Source organism: Monodon monoceros, unplaced genomic scaffold, assembly GCF_005190385.1.
Source record: "Monodon monoceros isolate NGI ecotype Baffin Bay Population unplaced genomic scaffold, NGI_Narwhal_1 Super_Scaffold_11, whole genome shotgun sequence".
Classification (NCBI taxonomy): domain Eukaryota; kingdom Metazoa; phylum Chordata; class Mammalia; order Artiodactyla; family Monodontidae; genus Monodon; species Monodon monoceros.
Genome location: NW_021703767.1, coordinates 129,665,209 through 129,687,783, shown reverse-complemented (window position 1 = coordinate 129,687,783; position 22,575 = coordinate 129,665,209). Strand labels below are relative to the sequence as shown.

At 40.3% G+C, this 22,575-nt stretch overlaps 2 protein-coding genes across 3 annotated transcripts in view; one reads left to right on the top strand and one right to left on the bottom strand.

Moving 5' to 3' along the window:
- Positions 1-539: 539 nt before the first annotated feature.
- The window catches only part of ACKR4 (atypical chemokine receptor 4), a 45,187-nt gene continuing 23,151 nt past the window's right edge, over positions 540-22,575 (top strand). The window contains exons 1-2 of one of the 2 annotated variants that reach the window (XM_029215481.1): positions 540-741; positions 2,755-2,817. The gene's annotated coding sequence lies outside the window, so the exon portion shown is untranslated. The remainder of the gene's footprint in view (positions 742-2,754; positions 2,818-22,575) is intronic. The other variant, XM_029215482.1, reaches the window with a different exon arrangement.
- Positions 8,194-22,575, bottom strand: part of ACAD11 (acyl-CoA dehydrogenase family member 11) — a 93,200-nt gene continuing 78,818 nt past the window's right edge. The window contains exons 18-20 of the mRNA XM_029215478.1: positions 11,674-11,790; positions 10,668-10,777; positions 8,194-9,446 (exon numbers count right to left, since the gene is read on the bottom strand). Coding sequence (XP_029071311.1) covers positions 9,332-9,446; positions 10,668-10,777; positions 11,674-11,790 — 342 coding nt within the window. The 3' untranslated portion in view covers positions 8,194-9,331. The remainder of the gene's footprint in view (positions 9,447-10,667; positions 10,778-11,673; positions 11,791-22,575) is intronic.

The following is a 22,575-nucleotide window of genomic DNA, read 5'->3' as shown; positions in this document are numbered from 1 at the left end:
TTCCACCCAGAACATTTCTCCCACACCTCTTGTTCTTAAGGTCTGGGAACCTCCAGTGACCCCCTGATATCATGGACTCCACTAATAAAATCATTGTATTTACTTGACCATCTCCCCATAAGAAGTAAGTTTTGTGTGTGCCGGGATTATGTCTGTCTTGTCCATCTTTGATCCCCCAGAATTTAGTATTATATCTAGAACATAACAAGCATTCAATGAGTACTTGGTGAATGAATTGAACTGTGCTTGTATAAATCCATTTTTCACAATTAAAAAAAAACAAATTCACGTGGTATAAAATTGATGGTAACAGCAAACAGCAACTTTTACCAATTGGCATTAATAGAGCCCCGGGCTGGGTCTGAGCCAGTGCTGCGTGGGCTGTTTACAAAATTACAAATTTCTGTTCCAGGGCGGTCTCCTCTGACATCTAGGTATTGGGTTGGCCAAAAAGTTTTTTTGGGTTTTTTCCATAAGATGTTACAGAAAAAACCAAACGAACTTTTTGGCCAACCCAATATTTTCAACAGTGCCAGCTGCTCAGAATCTGATCCCCTGAGGTTTGGGGCTGGGACTAGAGGTCCCAAATGAGGAGAAATCCCACCTGTGATCCTCTTTTGCTTCCTGCTTCTAGGTCCTTCAGCTGAAGTTGCTTCAGACTCATCTTGTGCACTGTCCTCAACTTTCTACAGTGGAAATGGGATCTTAGAAATTCTAAAAATATTTTCCAACGTTTTCCACGTAAGTACCAGTTTATTTTCTCAAGATTGTGATTGATGAAAACCTGGCATTTTCTTGTAGATATGGGTGGGAGTTTTAGGTTAAGGGAGTTGTCAGCTGGCTGAAAGACCTCCTGAGGGCAAGGACAACATGGGTCTGTGGGCAAGTGCATCCCCACGGGCACTCAGGAAGGACTGGGGGAATTGCCTGGGACGAGGGTGTTCTCCGCCTGGGCTCTAAAGTTAATCTGGTGTTCTCTCAATTCCAGTTGGTCTAATGTCGTGTTGCTTCATCTAGATATAAATACAAAGTCCTTTTGATTTAATACTTCAAAGAATCATGAGGCAGCAACACTGAATAGGAAGGAACTATTTTAATTCCCTCAGCACTCATGCTCCACTTGGAGCAAATGGCAAAGCTTCTGTGACTGGTGGCTTCTGCCTCTCTTTTCTTCTGGATGGCTTTTCAAACTTTGTCAGCAAAAGAGAGGTTAAAAAAGAACAAATAAAATCATTAACTAAGTACGTGAGGGTCACAACATATTATGCGCTCGCCTGTCAAATTATTTACTCCTTTGGGATTTGGTCCAGCTGTCTTGATGGGTTGGCAGGAGACTTCTTGCAAAGAGGTTTCAAATGGATTTGGAATTTAAATCTAACTTCAAGCAAAATGGTCAGAGAGACCGCCAGGGTCCATAGGTCTGGGTGGGTCTGGCCTGAGGTCACCTGTGAGAGCTGGCTGTGAATGGAGGCTTGTGTGCTCTCAGCACTCGGAGAAGGGAGCCTGCCCTTGTAGGCACTGAACATCCACACCTGATGAGTGGGCCATCCCTCCAGCTGCATTCATGGCTTAGTCCCTGAGTAGTAGAAAGTTTGTTTGGCATCTTGGAGACAGATAACAGGAGTTGTGATGGACTAAATGGAATGAAATGCAGCAAGTAATCCATTTGGGAGCGATCTCCCCTCAAGCCAAAAACCTCATCATAAACAATTTGCAGAGGATGGGTTGGGAGAGAATAATTGATGATCACAGCTTGAATTTTATAAAAAGTATTGTCTCCATTTCCCATGACAAGATCATCATTAATTTCCACCAAGCGGGGAGGACTCTGCTCACAAATCAACTGTGTGATCTCAAGAGACTGAGTTTACACCCTTCTATTTCCGTGTATTAAAGCCAAGCCTTTTTCCTACTTGGAAACCCTAACTACCCTGAACAAACAGCAATTTTCCCTCACATGATCTTCAGGAATTGTTTACCACAGGACCCTTGGTAAACTAGAGATGCTTAGCAGTTCCTGTCATTATGAGTTTGTTTTGTTTGTTTGCTTTTTTCGAAATACAGGAAATGCACTGGAGTTAACTTTTTCCTGCACCAGACAAAAGCATAGAAGATATAAAAACACTACCTTCCCTTAGCTACAGTAGTAAACAGTGGTTTTGGCTGCTCAGCATCTGTTCTCCGTATCTAATGCCTCAAGGCCTTTCCTGCACTGAGTGTGATTGGCGGGTCCGTGTCTCAGGAGCCTCCTGGCCAGGACAGTAGCCACTGGCCACGTGTGACTGCTGGACACTTCAAATGTATCTGAGAAACTAAATTTTTAATTTCATTTAAATTAATTTCTTCAAGTTTAAAAACTGATGCTCAATTCAGTTTTTGAAAAGTTATAAATGTGTTTGGAACAATTCAAGTATGTGGATCTACTTTTTCAACTATAAATTATATGAAACCCACAGACAGTTAACTTTTTACAGTTCAAGTATTTTCATTGAAAAGTTAGCTTCCAAATTGAGATGTGTTGTAAATGTAAAATATACTCTGGATTTTGGGGGGAAAAGTGCAAAATATCTTACTGGTAATTTTTTATATTGATTACGTGTTGAAATGATAATATTTGGATATATTAGGTTAAATAAAATATATTGTTAAAATTAATTTCTCACGTTTCTTTGTACTTCTTTAAATGTGGCACTAGACAATTTAAAATCACACATGTGGCAGGCACTATATTTCTCTTTTCTTTCCCTGTTCCAGGACAGGCCCCAGTGGCCTGTGAGCTGAGCTTGGCCAACCCGCAGCTCCTCAGAGCTTGATCAGGTGAGGCAGCGGGCGAGGCGCAGACTGAAGGCGGGGGAGGCCAAGGGAGGTCAGCCCTGCTTGTTGGTCACTCTCCCTCCCTGTGTCCTTTCCTGGTGAGACCCTCCAGCCTTTCTTGGTCTTCTGCTTCCATGCCCACCTAGCAGATTCCCTTTAGCACACGTTAGCCAGTCTCTTCCCAGGGTTTTCAGCCAGACACCCTAAAACAGATCTGACCAGGATTTGCAGGGAGTGAGTATCTAGGTCCTCATTTCTCCAGAATCCCTGGTGCATCAGTTACCACTGAGGTCACCATCACCAGCACTGGATTGGGGCTGGGCTGGGGCAGCTCAAACTCCTCAGGGGATTGATAAGCATGGCTTTAGAGCATCTTCTTTTAAGCCTCTGCATGGCCAGTGAGTAAACAGCAGCTTGTACTACCATACTTCAGACGGGAAGGAAAGCAAAGTTCCTGGGATCCCTGCACGCTGGCAGTCAACAGATGTTTAGTGAGGACTTATTAATCACTCCCTGGGCATTGTTCTAGACACTAAGTGTGTAGCAATGAGACAAAAACACAAGTATACTTCTTGTTGGGAAATGGGGGGATAATAAGGCAAATAAAAAGGAAAGATACATAGTATGTTACAAGACGGACATTCTCGGGAGAAAGCCAAACCAGGGAAGGGGGTAAGGAATGTGTGCATGTGTGTGTGTATGTGTGTGTATGTGTTAGAAGGGCAGAGACATTTAGATAGGGTGATCACAGAGGGAACACCTAGAATGTTACATTTACAGGAAGGGAGCAAGCCTTGAGAATGTGGGTTTGGGCCACCCCCAACTTGTGATGCTGAAGGCTGCTCAAGGCTTCTGGACGCTGGAAGCTGTTGCCTGCAAGGAGCAGTGGTCCTGAGGGGGAGGGGGGGATCAGAGTCTGTGTGAGGACATGATGAGACCCTTGCCTTAATGACATTCTCTACTTCGTATAACTTGATGTGCCATTTTCAAACTTGAATTCGCTTTTGTCGGTTTAAGGGATCGCAAGAGAATTTACGTAGCTTCTAGACCAGATACCGTTTGTGGCCAGATGGGTGCCCTACTTCACCCAAAATATTCCTTACTAAGAAGGGACTTCAGGGCTTCCCTGGTGGCGCAGTGGTTAAGAATCCGCCTGCCAATGCAGGGGACACGGGTTCAAGTCCTGGTCCAGGAGGATCCCACATGCCGCGGAGCAACTAAGCCCATGCACCACTACTACTGAGCCTGTGCTCTAGAGCCCGTGAGCTACAACTCCTGAGCCCACGTGCCACAACTACCGAAGCCCACACGCCTAGAGCCTATGCTCCACAACAAGAGAAGCCACCAAAATGAGAAGCCCACGCACCACAACGAAGAGTAGCCCCCATTCGCCGCAACTAGAGAAAGCCCGTGCACAGCAACAAAGACCCAACGCAGCCAAAAATAAATAAATACATAAAATTTATTAAAAAAAAAAAAAAAAAAAAGGAGGGATCTCAGCCTCTCACTGGAGGCTGCATGTTTTCAGCCAGCTGACCAGGAGCTGGGGTCTTCTTCGATCCCTAGCCAGCAGCACCCACTTGACTACCAGGGTACCTCTAATCCTGGCCTGCACAGGGGGCTGTGGACTTGAGGGTCACATCTGTCTGTCTATCCAAGTGGACTGGGCCTGTGTGCCTAGGGACAGGTAGCCTGTTAACAGTTGGGTTTTGATGTTTTTCATGCATGCGAGTAATCAAAGTTAAAACTAGAGTAGCCTAATTTCCTGGGAGTAGGTGGAGAGCCTTCCCCTGTACAGAGTGAGGAAGGTTTGGAATCAATAGTCCAGGTCTGTTGGGATAAGTGAGAAAACACAGGAATGTTCTTTTTGCACATTTGTTTCTCATAAGAGTGCCCTATTTTAACAGGAAACAATATATATCGTTTCTAATTAAAAAAAAATCTGGGGTATCCGAGGAACAGCAGAAGGCTGGTGTGGCTGGTATGCAGTAAGGAAAAACCAGTAGAAACGGAAGTCACAGAGGCCAGGGCAGGGGGGCGAGGAGGCATCTGCAGCCTCCACTTTCACTTGTTTAAAAGAGTGAAACGGGACTTTCCACCGGCTGGTAACAACCATCCACGCAGCGGGCAAAGGAGCTTCTGGCCACATGCCATTCTCCACCTATCAGGTGGGCCCCAGAGAGGCACTGCTCAGGACAATCACCCTTTGTTTCCTCACATATTTTGGGGTGAAGATAAAGCAGATAAAAGCCCTTGTTTCACAGAGCTTATCGCAACCACACAAAACATTACACTAGAATGTTTGTTTGTGGATTTTCTTCATGATAATCACATAATCACAATGAGAAAGAGATAACAAAAAAAGAAATAAAAATATTGCGTCAGGATCATAAACCCTGAATGCTCTTTGTCTTGAATTGAGGACACTTCCCAGAACATTGTTTATTTGGAAAATTCTAACAATCACTGAATGTGGTTTTGTTTTTCTTAGTTACTCTGACTTCCCTCTGTACCTCGAGCTGATCACAGCACTCTGGCTGCTTAGGCTGCATTCCCCATCAAGAAAATTTTAAAAAGTAAACATGCATTCTCTGAATTGTTAAAATACTCATTAAACACCTATTTCATCAACTGATCTGTCCAAACTGCTGTGCGCACCCCACCTCTGGGGCACTAATATCCCTTTTCAGCCCCAGTGTTTCTCCAGTTACCCATAACCCACTCTGGGTCTGTTGTCCAACCACTGTGCTCATGGGCTGGTGCTCAGGCTTCTGCTCTGTTCTGTTTGCAGACCTATAAGTAAATGATTTGCCCTCTAGCCAATTGCAAATCAGGGACAAGGAGAGCATCCATGCACATGAATTCATTCATTCATACTTTTTTTTGAGTGCATACCAGCCAGGCATGGTTCCAGTACACAAAAAAAGTGGACTCTAGTGAGAAGACAGACCATAAATAAGTAGATATGTCAAGTGATAAGTGCTGTGAAAAGAATGGCAGGTAAAGAGGCTGGAGAGTTTCAGCAGGTGGTGCTGGTTCAGAACAAGTGCTCAGGAAAGGACTTTTCGACAAGGTGACTTAGGAGCAGGCATCTGGTAATCTCAGGGTAGGTCTTCCCAGGCAGAGAAAAGAGTGAGAGCCAAGACTCCGAGGCCCAGCTGTCGTGGTCTGGTCTCTTGGAAGCACAGTCCAGAGGCTGTTTGGAGGGAGGCAGGTGGGTGAGCGCAGAGAGGTACTGGGGACAAGCTCAAGTGGATCCTTGTCAGCCAAGGTGAGGGTTAGGGTTTTATTCCTAGTGAGATGGAAAGCCACTGCAGCATTTTGAGAGGTTCAGGCTGGCCGCTATGAGAACAGATTTGAAGCCCAGTTAGAAGACTACCACAGTAATCCAGGCAAAGGGAGAGTGGGGAAATAGGTGCAACAGACAAACGTTGGTCCCAAGTGCTAACAGGAGGCCCACTGCTTGGCCTGCACCCCTTCCACTCTGCTTGTTGGGGAGGGTTCATCAGGCGCCTGGGAAAAAGAGAGGTCTGGCTGAGGCTACCTGGCTTGACTGAAATCAAGCATTTGTTCATAGCAGTCATTTTCTTAAATACATTTCATTTTTATAATATCCTTTATTTAAGAACTTTACTAATTTAAATCCTTCAGAAGCCTGGGTGAGAAGTGCCTTGTTCTGAATTTCCCAGCAACTGTTGTAGCTTAATTCAAGAAAAACGGGAGATGTATTTGTCTGCAAGCCTTGTGCAGCCTATCTATTGAATCACCTACATGCTACTATTGGTCTTTGCTGCTGTCACCCACTTCAATTTTCTTCGACAAAATGCACACATGCCTATAACATGTAAGTAGACCAGAGTTGTGGGAAGAGCTGGAGTGACATGGACCTGGGGGAAGCCTTGTAAACAGGTTGATGAGGAAATCAGCTCTTCCGTGATCAGCTGAAATTTCTCTTGTGTGTTCTTAAAAGGTTAGAACGTCAACTCCCAGAGATCCTTAACTGGCTGCTCCCTTGGATAAGCACTGCTACACCTTCTGTGACTGCTTATGTGTAGAGCTTTATGGTGACTTCCTGTCGGGCAGCCACAGCCCCTCCTCTCCTGCTGCTGCCCACACCGCAAATCTTGGGTAAAGCCCTGACTGGTGAGCTCTCCCCTTCTTCCTGCCTTCCCGCGTGGGGTCACCCTGAAGGGCTGCTTCTCATTTTACAGCTGTGTGGGTTCAAATTCCTGGCAAAACCGGGCTGATTGTCCTGGGTGGACTGCTCAGAGTGAGCCGCAGTGACAGCCTGAAGAGACCCCAGAAAAGGCCCTGCCACTCCCATGTTTATAGTCATTCACTCACTGTGACTGAGGCATAGTTCCCTTGATCTCACTTTATCCTTTGGAGACTGGAATTTTCCGTTTCAACAACTTTTACTACTCTTTTTTAACATGATTTTATCTGAATAAATTAAAGGTAGGTGAGAGAGGTGAATATGGATCACATGGGGGGATGGCTGTGGATGTGACAGACATAAGATAAAAACAGATCAACTGAAATGAATCAACCACCAACACAGCCAGTTTTTCTCAAAGAGGAAAAAATTATCACAAAATTACAACTACCAGATATAACTTTTAATTCTAATTGTTCAGAAACAATCCTGATTTCTCCTAAGTCACAGCTTTTAAAACTAGTAATAAGGTTGACCAGCTTGGGTTATAAGATTTTATCCACTTTAAACAAGGTGATAAGACAGACCATAAATAAGTACTTTATTGTGGTTCACAAGTATCAAAGTGCTTCTATATGGCTTCAGTGATTCCCACACAAGCCCTCAGTAGATATGGGTCTTCTAGGTTTAAAAGTTAATCCCAACGTACAAAAAGAAATACAAGGTGCAGCGAGGTTAAGGCTCAAAGGCAAATGTTTACAAAGCCCACATGACATGGGCTTTGTAAATGTCTGGCCCTAACCCCACTCCAAGATGACATTTAAATAATGATTGAAATAATCTCTACACATCAATAAATTCATGTGATGTGTATGCTGTCTAATAAAACAGTTTTAAAGTTTTCCAAACTCAAAATACTTTCATTTGAAAATTAAAAAAAATTTGCCGGGCTTCCCTGGTGGCGCAGTGGTTGAGAGTCCGCCTGCCGATTCAGGGGACGCGGGTTCGTGCCCCGGTCCGGGAGGATCCCACATGCCGTGGAGCGGCTGGGCCTGTGAGCCATGGCCGCTGAGCCTGTGCCTCCGGAGCCTGTGCTCCGCAACGGGGAAGGCCACAACAGTGAGAGGCCTGCATACCGCAAAAAAAAAAAAAAAAAAAAAAAAAAATGTGCCAGTAACTATTCCAATTCCACAAACTAAAAATGTAACAAGAAACAGGTAAAATTAATTTAAATAATATATTTTATTTAACTCAATATATCCAAAATATTACCATTTCAGCATGTAATCAATATTAAAAAAGTATTAATGAGACATTTAATTTTTTGTCATACTGAGTCTTCAAAATCTGGTATATATTGTATACTTTCTTAATTTGGGTGTTAAATTTTCATTCAAAATACTTGCTCTGTATTTAGATTTCATACAATTTACATTTGCAAAAGACAATTCACATACCCAAGTTATTCCAAGCATACTTAAAAGTTTTCCAGTAACTGAGTTGAGAATCTATATTTGGATTAATTAAAATTTAAAAAAATCAAAAATTCAGTTCCTCAGTTATGCTGACCACAGTTCAGGTGCTCAAGACTTACAACATGGCCTGGGCTGCAGTCCTTGGCAGTGCTGACTTAAAGTGCCCCAAGGATGTTGGCTTAGGGTGTTGCTATTAACAGAATGGTGTTCAGAGAACACTGTCTTTAATCTCCTCTCAAAACTGCATAACTTTCTTGTAGGTTAAACTATCCACTGTTAGCATCAACATTTTATACATAATTAAAATTTTTCTTAATTATATTTTCTCATAAGATGCCATGTCTTCTAGTAACAATCAGATTTTATGTATAAATGCTTCCTGTTGAATTATGAAGAGGCTTATAGCAATACAAACTCTAAAATGACCCAATCAGTCATCCATCCTTCTCCAGTGCAAACATTACCACAAAGTGTTAAACCAGCCCCTAAAACCAATGTTAAAAAGGGGATCCCACAATATTTTTTACAAAGTAGTGATTAAATATTCCTTGAATATTTATTTAAGTGGAACAATTCCTGAAAGAAAAGAAGTGAAAATATTTTTACGCTATGCTTTAGTTCTCCAATTTATTTCATGATTTCTTTACAAGAGGAGCGTTTAAAAAATAAATGCTATACACTTAGGTGTTAGACTGAATGACAACAGCTATGAAATTTCCTTTTTCACTGAAACCCTTGAAATTATAAAATTTTAAGTGTGACCCTTGAAATGACAAAACCCATTGATTAAAACAGATGCTCAAATCTTGACCGAAGTGAGTAATTAATCCTGTGCTTAAACTGCTGCAAAAGCTGAATGAGATACAAATGCTGGAGCTGATGAATTCTACACCTTGGCCCTCAGGCTTCTGTCTTGGTCCCACAGCTCCATTTTTGCGACTGCTGAGAGGTGAACTTCATCGGGCCCATCTGCTAAGCGCAAAGTTCGCGTTAGGGCATACCTGCAAAAACACAAAGAGCAGGGATGGCAGGACTTAGCAAAGAGGAGCCTGGTGCTTTAACATCAGTCACTCTGATTCTAAGCCAAGATTATTAGTGTTTGAAATCTCGCCAGGGCAGTGATAAGAAAAATTGCACAGGGAAAATCAAGGAAAGTCAGCCCAAGGGCTTGTGAAATGCCATTTTCAAGTCCTCACCTTGGGAGTGGAATCTTAAATGGCACAGTGCAGTGGGCTTAATCTCAGTCTTGGTTTGCTGTAGGTACTAGTATTTGCTAGAACTAGGAGATATCTTAGGTAATCCACAGGCCATGAAGAATATATAACACTTATATACTATAAATATATAGTACTATATATTTAGTTCTTTCTTATTAAAAATTGATGGGGGAAACTGATGGGGCACTAGACTCTTATCTCCAGTGTGAGAGAGAAGGTGGCACCATGCCCGGTGGTGATGGGCAGTGGAGAGTATTCCTTCTTTTTTTTTTTAAAATTTATTTATTTGTTTTTATTTTTGGCTGTGTTGGGTCTCTGTTGCTCTGCGCGGGCCCCCTCTAATTGTGGCGAGCGGGGGCCACCCTTCGCTGCAGTGCGCGGACTTCCCATTGTCGTGGCGTCTCTTGTTGCAGAGCACGGGCTCTAGGCGCGCGGGCCTCAGCAGTTGTGGTGCACGGTCTCAGTTGCTCCGCGGCATGTGGGATCTTCCCGGGCCAGGGCTCGAACCCATGTCCCCTGCATTGGCAGGCAGATTCTCAACCACTGAGCCACCAGGGAAGCCCGAGTATTCCTTCTTGATCCCAGCAAGCACATGTGGACATGAGGCGGTGGCTGGCATGCACTGCCGCAGTCTGGCCACGGCCTCTGGGTGTGGGTGGTAAAGTGTCCTAAGTGCATACCTAAGCCTTGCTCTGCTCCCCTCCTCTCCTTCCTGTTCCGGGGTGAACCCCCATGAGTTATCTACAGCCCAGGAACCCTCAGTGCATCTTCTCAGTGTAAAAGTGAACATGAATGAGTGAAATGACAATTGTAATCATAAAACTATTTATTGGTACTGAGCTCTATAGTAAAATACCTATATTGCCTCAGTTAGCCTTCAATTATGCTTTAAAGTAAGTTAGCTATTTTTATTTTCTTCATAAACAGTTAGTATCAAGCCATCTGTAGATTTTTTTAACTCCAAGCCCATCAAATGTAGATGGTGATTAAATGACATCTACTCACATGTTAGCCAGAGGGTATTCGTGGGAAACGCCGGCACCTCCACACACTTGGATGGCCTGGTCAATAATTTTGCAGACGGCCCGAGGGGCAGCCACTTTAATCATTGCAATCTACATAAACAAGATATAAAAAGAATGTTCCTTTCTTAGACAATACACAATGTGATAGAATTTGATATAATCTGTATTTTCTTTGTGAAAAGAAACAAGGGAACTTTCCCACATACACACACCACTGAAACACAATCTTTGATGAAAGCCAACAAAGATCCACTAATGCAGCTAACGGACATATTCCGGTCAACAGAGACCTTCTGGAAAGAGATATCTCTTCCAAATCACATTTTATTAACTTATTTATTACTTGTATTGTCTTGTTTCTGAAAGGATTTCAGGCAACTGATAAGTGACATTCATCACCTTAGGGATCATAAAGAGTTAAAAAGTCTTCGATAATCAGTTTTCCCTTGGCAATTTCATTGCTTTTATAATTAAACGATCATGTTCTTATTCCAAATAAACCAGAAACATAAGAAGGCAGGGGACGAGAGGTGTCTTCTATGAAACATTTCTATGTGGCAGCACAGTGCTCTGCATTCTGTATCAACTTGGTCAGTCTTCGCTAGAACCCTAGGCCATAGGCAGACAGGTCACATACTTTGCCCAAGGTCAAGAGGTTAGCAGAAAGTAACATACCGGGTACAATTCCAAGTCAGTATAAAGTTTGGTATTTCTCTACCTTCTCTGCCTTCTCTTGCTGCATCTCAAGAAAGCTGAAGATATTCTGCATCCTGAAAATCATTCCCTAAAGCAGCCCAGTGAAAGGAAAACTGGCAAGGGTGATTGTATAAATGTACAAATTATACATTTATAATTTTTAAACCAAAATCACATGGAAGCTTCTGATATTCTGAGTGCCCTCAAGGCACCATGAAACCTGGAATGCCCAAAGAGTGGGACAAACTTCTTGGAGAAGGCTTGGCAGATGGTGGTCCAAGGGGCCTCACCTCCTTCTTAGCACCAGAGCTGCCCAGAGTATCAATGCTATGGGCAGCTTTCAAGGTCAACAAGCGGATCTCCTCAATGGCAATGCGGCTTTCAGCGATCCAGTGAGCCACCACCTCCTGCACGGGAGCAAAGGGCAGCAGAAGAAGGAGGAGATAAGCTGGTATCTGAGGTCCACATGTAACACAGACTGGTAGTTTGGTGAAAACATCCTCTACGCCAAGGACTGTTCTCAAGCCTTACTCTATATATTTTTATTATATATTTTAAATAAATATATTTATTTATTTAATCTTTGGCTGCGTTGGGTCTTAATTGCTGCATGCGGGCTTTCTCTAGTTGCGGTGAGTGGGGGCTACTCTTCGTTGTGGTGCGTGGGCTTCTCATTGTGGTGGCCTCTCTTGTTGCAGAGCACAGGCTCTAGGCATGCGGGCTTCAGTAGTTGTGGCACGCAGGCTCAGTAGTTGTGGCGCATGGGATTAGTTGCTCCACGACATGTGGGATCTTCCCGGACCAGGGCTCGAACCCATGTTCCCTGCATTGGCAGGCAGATTCTTAACCACTGCGCCACCGGGGAAGTCCTCTATGTATTTTTAAATGGAAGAGTTAATTTGTTTGAAATAACCAGCCAGCCACATACCCATGGAATGCTGCAGGTAACATTGGTGGATTTTAGAAAAAACTTTATTTGCTAAGAAAAATAATTTATTTTGGATATCCTGGTGTATAAAGTTAAGATGGCTAACTGAGCAATTGTCTTATTGCCAAGACACTCCTTACTGGCCCTTCTGAATGCTAACTGCACACTACCATTGACACTTGGTTAAATGTAAGGTGGTGGACCTGCTTATAGACAATCTAGATAATTCCTAAGATAATTTCAGTGTTAGAATGGTCCAGCATCCTTTGTTGTGTTATTACTATTATTTATTTAGTAAACATGAACTTTTTCTTTGGTGAACAGTTCTATGAATTTTAACACGTGTATAACTGGTATAACCACAATCAAGATACAGAACAGTTTCATCTCCCCCCAAAAACTCCCTCATGCTGCCCCTTTTTAACCCTACTTCTGCCCTCTAGCAACCACTGAATGGTTCTCAGTTATACTGTTGCCTTTTCCAGAATGTCTTATAAATGGAATCATTTAGCATGTATTCTTTAGAGGCCGGCTTCCTTCACTCAGCATAATTCCTTTGAATTTCATCCGAATTGTTCTGTGTATCAACTGTCCATTCCTCTTTATCACTGAGTAGTATTCCATTGTAGGGATGTAACACGATTTGTTTTTCCATTCACCTGTTGAAGGACAGTTGGGTTGTTTCCAGTTTTTGGTGAATTATTAACAGAGCTTCTGTAAATATCTGTATATGGGTTTCTGTGTGAACATACTTTTATTTTTTTAAAGCAAATACCAGGAGTGGAATTGTTAGGTCATGTGGTAAATACTTGTAAGAAGCCGTCAGTTTTCCAGAGTGACTGTACCATTTTGCATTCCCACCAGCAGTATATGAGTTCCAGTTACTCTTCAAACCATCAGCACTTGCTATCATCAGTATTTTAAAATTTTAGCCATTTTAACAATGTGTAGAGATATCTCATGGTGGTTTTAATTTGCATTTCCCCAATTGCTGATGATATTGGTCACCTCTTGATGTGTTTATTTGCCATTTATAAATTGTGTTTGGTGGCAAGTCTGTTCAAGTCATTTGCCCATTTTTTAAGTGGGCTTAGAGAGCTGGGATTAGAGTTCATTATTCAGTCATTTGTTAGATAGGCAATTTGCAAATACTTTCTCCCAGTCCATAGCTTTTTTCATTCTCTTAATAGTGACTTTCATAGTGCCAAAGTGTTCAATTTTAATGAAGTACAATTTGTCAATTTTTCCCTTATGTGTCATGTTTTTGGTGCATGTCTAAGAACATTTTGCCTAATACCAGGTCAGGAGACTTTTATCTTCGTGATATTTTCACCTATATAAAAAAGTCAATTGACCCATGTTTTTATGAGTCTATTTCTAGACCTGCTATTCTGTTCCAAAGACCTATGTGTCTCTCCTTATACCACACTGTCTTGATTGTCGTAGCTTATGGTAAGTCTTCAATCAGATACTGTGATTCCTCCAACTTTACTCTTCTTTTTCAAACTGTTTTATTATTTTAGTTTCTCTGTATTTCCATATACATTCTAGGATCAACTTGCTTATATCTACAAAAATGTTCTGCTGGGATTCTGATTGGAACATTAAATCTATAGATCAATTTGAGAATAGCTGACATCTTTACTATGTTAGCCTTCCAATCCATGAACACAGTATTTCTCTGTATTTATTTAGGCTTCTTTTGGTTTCTTTTACACTTTTATAATTTTTAGCATCTAGATTCTATACATGTTTGGTTAGATTTGTACCTATTTCCTTTCTTAGTCTATTGTAAATGGTATTTAAAAAATTTCAGCTTCCGATTGTTCACTGCTAGTATACAGAAATAAAATTAATTTTATGTGTTGATTCAATCCTATGACTTTGCTAAAGTCACTTATTATTAGTTCTAGGAGGATTGTTTTGATTTGTTTGGTAGATTTCTAAGGATTTTCTACACAATCATGTTTACAAAGAGGGGCAGCTTTATTTATTTTTTCCCCCAACTATGCACTTTCTTTCTTTTTCTTGTCTCACCACAATGGCTAAGACTTCCTCTATGATGATAAAGAGCAGTGGTGATGGGACTTCCCTGGTGGCACAGTGGTTAAGAATCCACCTGCCAATGCAGGGGACATGTGTTCGAGCCCTGGTCCGGGAAGATCCCACATGACGCTGAGCACTAAGCCTGTGTGCCAAAACTACTGAGCTTATGCTCTAGAGCCTGTGAGCCACAACTACGGAGCCCACGTGCCACAACTACTGAAGCTTGCGCACCTAGAGCCCATGCTCCGCAACAAGAGAAGCCACCGCAATGAGAAGTCTGTGCACTGCAATGAAGAGTAGCCCCTGCTCGCCCCAACTAGAGAAAGCCTGCGTGCAGCAATGAAGACCCAACACAGCTAAAAATAAATAAATAAATAAACATTTTAAAAGTGTTAAAAAAAAAAAAAAAGAGCAGTGGTGAGAGTAAACATCCTTGCTTTGTTCCCAATCTTGGGAATGAAAACATTCAGTCTTTCATTATTAAGTACGATGTTGGCTGTAGAATTTTTAGATGCTCTGTTTCAGGTTAAATAAATTCCTTTCTATCTCTAGCATGCTGAGAGTTTTATCATGAATAGGTGCTGAATTTTGTCAAGTGCCTTTTTCTATCAATCGATATGATCATGTGGTTTTTCTTTTCTAGGCTGTTAATATGGCACATTACAATGGTTAATTTTCTTAATGATTGATATTCGAATATGAATCAGCCTTGCATTCCTGGGATAAACCTCACTTGGTTGTCCTTTTTACATATTGCTGGATTACATTTGCTAGGTTTTCGCATCTATACTGGTCTGTAGTTTGTTCTTGTCTGGTTTTGGATTAGTGTAATTCTGGTCTCATAAATGAGTTGGCACGTGCTTCCTCCTCTTCGTTTTTCTGGAAGAGATTGTGTAGAATTTGTGTTATTTCTTCTTTAACTGTTTAGCAGAATTTACCAGTGAAACCATTTGGGCCTGAAGATTTCTTTTCTCAGGATATTTTAAACTGTGTATTCAGCTTCTTTAATAGTTGTAGAACAATTCAGGTTATCTATTTCACATTCAGTGAGTTTTGGTATTTTGTGGCTTTTGAGGACTTGATTCTTTTCATCTAAGCTGCTAAATGTATGTGCTCTGTATACATGCCTGAGTGTGTGTTTCCTAAGCCCCAGATCTAGAGTGGAGCAGACTCTACCTCGGCTTCAGCACCAGTCCCTATTCTCCAGTTCAGGTTTTCCCAGAGAACTCCACATTGTGGTTTATAGAATACTTGCACAAATTATGAAATTGGTATTTCCAAAGACTTCTATTTCCAGGAAGATGGAATAGATGTACTTTTCCCTATTCCTCCTGCAAAGTACAACTAAAATCTTGGGCATCATCCATAGAACAAACACAAGAAGACTCTGAAAGGTAGAGAGAAGAAGCCAGACTGGCCAGGGACTTTGGGAACAGAACAACATGGTAGTAAGTTCCCTCCGTTTCCTCTTTGTCTCATATATCCCAGACTTGGAGCTGAAGAAGCCAGCAACCTGGAAATACCAATGAGCACAGACAAAAATCAAATGAAGAACAGCCTCAACAAATACTGTCTTTAGCTGAAGGATTGGGAAGGGGCAGCTAGAAAGACAGAAAACTTAGAGAATAACCACTCTACCCAAGCCAATACTAAAAAAAAAAAGCACTGGCCCCACTCCTACTCATGCCAGCACAGACTTCCACCCTTGTGAGTGCTGAGATGAGGTACCTCAACACCCTTGCCAGGGTGGTATCAGACAGAGAGTGTCAAGTAAGGAGCAACACCAGGAACAAGTTCCCTCCCCTCTATGATGTCATTGGGGACCACTCAGTGATGAGAATGCACCCCTTTCCTCAGCTATCAGTGGAGGCTGAGTGGGAAGCTGTACTTCTACCTACCTCTGCCTGGCAGTAATGAGGTGCAACCCCTTCCTCTAACAGAGCAGTGTCAGAGAAACCCAGCTAAAATAGAAAGTTTAAATAAGATCCAGAATCTCATAACATAATATGAAAATGTCTAGGTTTTAACAAAAAATCATTTGTCATGCCAAAACCCAGGAAGTCTCAAAATTTATGATGATGACAACTCTGAGATAACAGAAATGTTATAATTTCTGACAAAGATTTTAAAGCAACTATGATAAAAATGCTTCAATCAGTAAATAGAAACACAACTGAAACTAATGAGAAAACAGAAAGCCTCAGCAAAGGAACTTAAGTCTTAGTAATGAAATTACTAAGAAGAAATAAAGAAGAAAAAAATGGATATTTTGTAACTGAAAAATATAACCATTTAAATAAAAAGCTCAGTGGATGGGCTCAACAGCAGAATGGAGGGAACAAAGGGACAAATCAATGAACTGGAAGACAGGACAATAGCAATTGCCCAATCTGAACCACAGAGAGAAAATAGACCAAAAAATTTTTTTAAAGAATAGCATTAAAATAAACAAATTAATTAATTTAAAAAAATTTAAAAAGAGGATCTCAAGGAAAATTGAAAAATACACTGATGGGATTAATATGAAAATACAATACATAAAAATTTGTGGAATACAGGTAAAGCAGTGTTGAGAGGAAAATTTACAGCACTAAACACATAGATTAGAAAAGAGGAAATGTCTCACATCAATACCCTTGCTACCGCACCAAGAACCTAGAAAAAAAGAGCAAAATAAGTCTGAAGAAAGCAAAAGAAAGGATATGATAAATAGCAGAAATCAATAAAATTGAAAACAAAACAAAAAAAATAGAGAAAGTCAATGAAACAAAGATCTTGTTAATGTTAAGTCATATCAATTATTATATTGTATAATTTTATATATTAATAGTTAATATATATTCTTTGAAAAGACCAGTAAAATTGACAGACCTCTAACAAGACAGACAAAGGAAAAGGAAGGTACAAATAACTAATTTCAGTAATGAAACAGGGTATCACTGAAGACATCAATAGGATAACAGGAGAATATTATGAACAACTCTAAACACATAAAATTGACAGCTTAGACAAAATGGATCACTTCCTCAAAAAATACAAACCACCACAATTCATTCAATATAAAATAATGTGAATAACCCTATAACTATTAAGGAAACTGAACCGTAAATTAAAAACTACCCCCAGAGCAAATCTCCAGGCCCAAATGGTTTCATTGGAGAACTCTACCAAATGTCCAAAGAAGAATTAACATAAATCTAGACAATCTGGTTTTCTTTAATTAACAATAATCTTTTGATGTTCAGACTACCTGCCCTTTGTTGCAAAACTCCTATATATCCTGGCTCCCTCCTAAGAACAGTTCTCTCAGGGTTACTTGAGATGCTGTCTCTCAGGCTTGAAGTCCTAAAAATTTCCACCAAGTAAAACATAACTCTCGGGACTTCCCTGGTGGGCCAGTGGGTTAGATTCTGTGCTCCCAATGCAGGGGGCCCATGATCAATCCCTGGTCGGGGAACTAGATCCCACATGCATGCATGCAGCAACTAAGAGTTCGCATGCCACAACTAAGAAGTCTGCATGCTTCAACTAAGAACCTACGTGCCACAACTAAGAGAGTCCACATGCTGCAACCAAAGATCACGCATGCCACAACTAAGACCTGGCGCAGCCAAAATAAATAAATAAATGGTAAATTTTAAAAATAAATAAAACTTTCAAAAAAAATAAAAAGAATTATACATAATGACAAAGTAGGGTTTATTCTAAGGATGCAAAGGTAGTTTAGTATTGAAAATCGATCAATGTACTCCATCATATTAACAAGCTGAAAAAAAATCACATGGTCATACAAATTAATGCAGAAAAATTATTTGACAAAATTCAACATTCATTCATGATAAAAACTCTCAGAAAACTAGTTATAGAGGGTAATTCAACTTAACAAAGAACATCTCCAAAAATCTACAGCCAACATTATACATAATGTTCTACTAAGAAACTGGATCACTCATACACAGCTGGTGAGAATGAAAAATGGCATAGTCATTCTGGAAGACAGTTTGGTGGTTTCTTAAAAAACTAAACATGCAACTACCGTATGACCCAGCAACTGCGTTTTTAGGCATTTATACCAGAGAAATAAAGACTTAAGTTTATGCTAAAACCTATACTTGAATGTTTATAGCAGCTTTATTTGTAACAGCTCAAAACTGAAAAGAACCCAAATATCCCTCAACAGGTGAATAGTTAAAACTGTGATAATCCACACCAAGGAATACTACTCAGCAATAAAAAGAAGCCAGCTACTAATACATATAACCTGGATACATCTCCAAAGAATTATGCTGAATGAAAAAAAACAACCCCAAAAGTTTAAATACTGTATAATTTCTTTTCTGAAAGATGAAGAACAGATTAGTGGTTGCCAGGAGTTAAGGAGGAAGGAGGGGTGAGAGTGAAATGGGTGCAGCTATAAAATGACAACATGAGGGCTCTCCGTGGTAATGGAAATGTTCTGTATCTTGACTGTATTGATGACAATATCTTGGTTCTGATAATGTATTATAGTTTGATAAGATGTTGCAACTGGGGGAAACTGGGTCAAAGGTACAAGGTTTCTCTCTGTATTATTTCTTTTTTTTTGAATTTTATTTATTTTTTTATACAGCAGGTTCTTATTAGTCATCCATTTTATACATATCAGTGTATACATGTCAATCCCAATCACCAAATTCATCACCCCTCCACCCCCAACCCCTGCCACTTTCCGCCTTCGTGTCCATAGGTTTGTTCTCTACGTCTGTGTCTCAATTTCTGCCCTGAAAACCAGTTCATCTGTACCATTTTTCTAGGTTCCACATATGTGTGTTAATATACGATATTTGTTTTTCTCTTTCTGACTTCACTCTGTGTAACAGTCTCTAGATCCATTCACGTCTCAACAAATGACCCAATTTCATTCCTTTTTATGGCTGAGTAATATTCCATTGTATATATGTACCACATCTTCTTTATCCATTCGTCTGTCGATGGGCATTTAGGTTGTTTCCATTACCTGCCTATTGTAAATAGTACTGCAATGAATATTGGGATGCATCTGTCTTTTTGAATTATGGTTTCCTCTGGGTATATGCCCAGTAGTGGGAATGCTGGATCATATGGTAATTCTATTTTTAGTTCTTTAAGGAACCTCCATACTGTTCTCCATAGTGGCTGCATCAATTTACATTCCCATCAACAGGGCCAGAGGGTTCCCTTTTCTCCACACCCTCTCCAGCATTTGCTGTTTCTAGATTTTCTGATGACGCCCATTCTAACTGGTGTGAGGTGATACCTCATTGTAGTTTTGATTTGCATTTCTCTAATAAGTAGTGATGTTGAGCAGCTTTTCATGTGCTTCTTGGCCATCTGTATGTCTTCTTTGGAGAAATGTCTATTTAGGTCTTCTGCCAATTTTTGGATGGGGTTGTTTTTTTCATACTGAGTTGCACGAGCTTCTTCTAAAATTGGAGGTTAATCCTTTGTCAGTTGCTTCATTTCCAAATATTTTCTCCCATTCTGAGGGTTGTCTTTTCGTCTTACGATTTCCTTTGCTGTGCAAAAGCTTTTAAGTTTAAGTACCATTTGTTTATTTTTGTTTTTATTTCCATTTCTCTAGGAGGTGGGCCTAAAAGGATCTTGCTGTGATTTATGTCATAGAGCGTTCTGCCTATGTTTTCCTCTATGAGTTTTATAGTGTCTGGCCTTATATTTAGGTCTTTAATCCATTTTGAGTTTATTTTTGTGTGTGGTGTTAAGGAGTGTCCTAATTTCATTCTTTTACATGTGGCTGTCCAGTTTTCCCAGCACCACTTACTGAAGAGGCTGTCTTTTCTCCATTGAATAATCTTGCTTCATTTATCAAAAATAAGGTGACCATATGTGCATGGGTTTATCTCTGGGCTTTGGATCCTGTTCCATTGATCTATATTTCTGTTTTTGTGCCAGTACCATACTGTCTTGATTACTGTAGCTTTGTAGTATAATCTGAAGTCAGGGAGCCTGATTCCTCCAGCTCAGTTTTTCTTACTCAAGATTGCTTTGGCTATTCAGGGTCCTTTGTGTTTCCATACAAATTGTGAAATTTTTTGTTCTAGTTCTGTGAAAAATGCCTGTTTGATAGGGATTGCATTGAATCTGTAGATTGCTTTGGGTAGTATAGTCATTTTCACAATGCTGATTCTTCCAATCCAAGAACATGGTATATCTCTCCATCTATTTGTATCATCTCTAATTTCTTTCATCAGTGTCTTATATTTTTCTGCATACAGCTCTTTTGTCTCCTAGGTAGGTTTATTCCTAGGTTTTTTTTTTTTTTCGGTACGTGGGCCTCTCACTGTTGTGGCCTCTCCCATTGTGGAGCACAGGCTCCGGACGTGCAGGCTCAGCGGCCATGGCTCACGGGCCTAGCTGCTCTGCAGCATGTGGGATCTTCCTGGACCGGGGCACAAACCTGTGTCCCCTGCATCGGCAGGTGGACTCTCAACCACTGCGCAACCAAGGAAGCCCTATTCCTAGGTATTTTATTCTTTTTGTTGCAATGGTAAATGGAAGTGTTTCCTTAATTTCACTTTCAGATTTTTTCATCATTAGTGTATAGGAAAGCAAGAGATTTCTGTGCATTAATTTTGTATCCCGCTACTTTACCAGATTCATTGATTAGCTCTAGTAATTTTCTGGTAACATCTTTAGGATTCTCTATGTATAGCATCATGTCATCTGCAAACAGTGACAGCTTTACTTCTTTTCCGATTTGGATTCCTTCTATTTCCTTTTCTTCTCTGATTGCTGTGGCTAAAACTTCCAAAACAATGTTGAATAATAGTGGTGAGGGTGGGCAACCTTGTCTTGTTCCTGATCTTAGTGTAAACAGTTTCAGTTTTTCACCATTGAGGATGATGTTGGCTGTGGGTTTGTTATATATGGCCTTTATTATGCTGAGGTAAGTTGTCTCTATGCCTACTTCCTGGAGGGTTTTTATCATAAATGGGTGTTGAATTTTTTCAAAAGCTTTTTCTGCATCTATTGAGACTATCATATGGTTTTTCTTCTTCAATTTGTTAATATGGTGTATCACATTGAATGATTTGCATATATTGAAGAATCCTTGCATTCCTGGGATAAACCCCACTTGATCATGGTGTATGATCCTTTTAATGTGCTGTTGGATTCTGTTTGCTAGTATTTTGTTGAGGATTTTTGCATCCATGTTCATCAGTGATATTGGCCTGTAGTTTTCTTTCTTTGTGACATCTGTCTGGTTTTGGTATCAGGGTGATGGTGGCCTCGTAGAATGAGTTTGGGAGTGTTCATCCCTCTGCTATAGTTTGGAAGAGTTTGAGAAAGAAAGGTGTTAGCTCTTCTCTAAATGTTTGATAGAATTCCCCTGTGAAGCCATCTGATCCTGGGTTTTTGTTTGTTGGAAGACTTTTAATCACAGTTTAAATTTCAGTGCTTGTGATTTGTCTATTTATATTTTCTATTTCTTCCTGGTTCAATCTCAGAAGGTTGTGCTTTTCTAAGAATTTTTCCATTTCTTCCAGGTTGTCCATTTTTTGGCATAGAGTTGCTTGTAGTAATCACTTATGATCCTTTGTATCTCTGCAGTGTCAGTAGTTACTTCTCCTTTTTCATTTCTAATTTTATTGAGTCCTCTCCCTCTTTTTCTTGATGAGTCTGGCTAATGGTTTATCAATTTTATATATCTTCTCAAAGAACCAGCTTTGAGTTTTATTGATCTTTGCAATTGTTTCCTTCATTTATTTCTGATCTGATATTTATGATTTCTTTCCTTCTGCTAACTTTAGGGTTTTTTTGTTCTTCTTTCTCTAATTGCTTTAGGTGTAAGGTTAGGTTGTTTATTTGAGGTGTTTCTTGTTTCTGAAGATAGGATTGTATTGCTATAAACTTCCCTCTTAGAACTGCTTTTGCTGCATTGCATAGGTTTTGGGTCATCTGTTTTCATTTTCATTTGTTTCTAGGTATTTTTATTTCCTGTCTGATTTTTTCAGTGATCTCTTGGTTATTAAGTAGTGTATTGTTTAGCCTCCATGTGTTGTATATTTTACAGCTCTTTTCCTATAATTGATATCTAGTCTCATAACGTTGTAGTAGGAAAAGGTACTTGATATAATTTCAATTTTCTTAAATTACCTGAGGCTTGATTTGTGACCCAAGATATGATCCATCCTGGAGAAAATTCCATGAGAAGCTGAGAAGAAAGTGTGTTCTGTTGTTT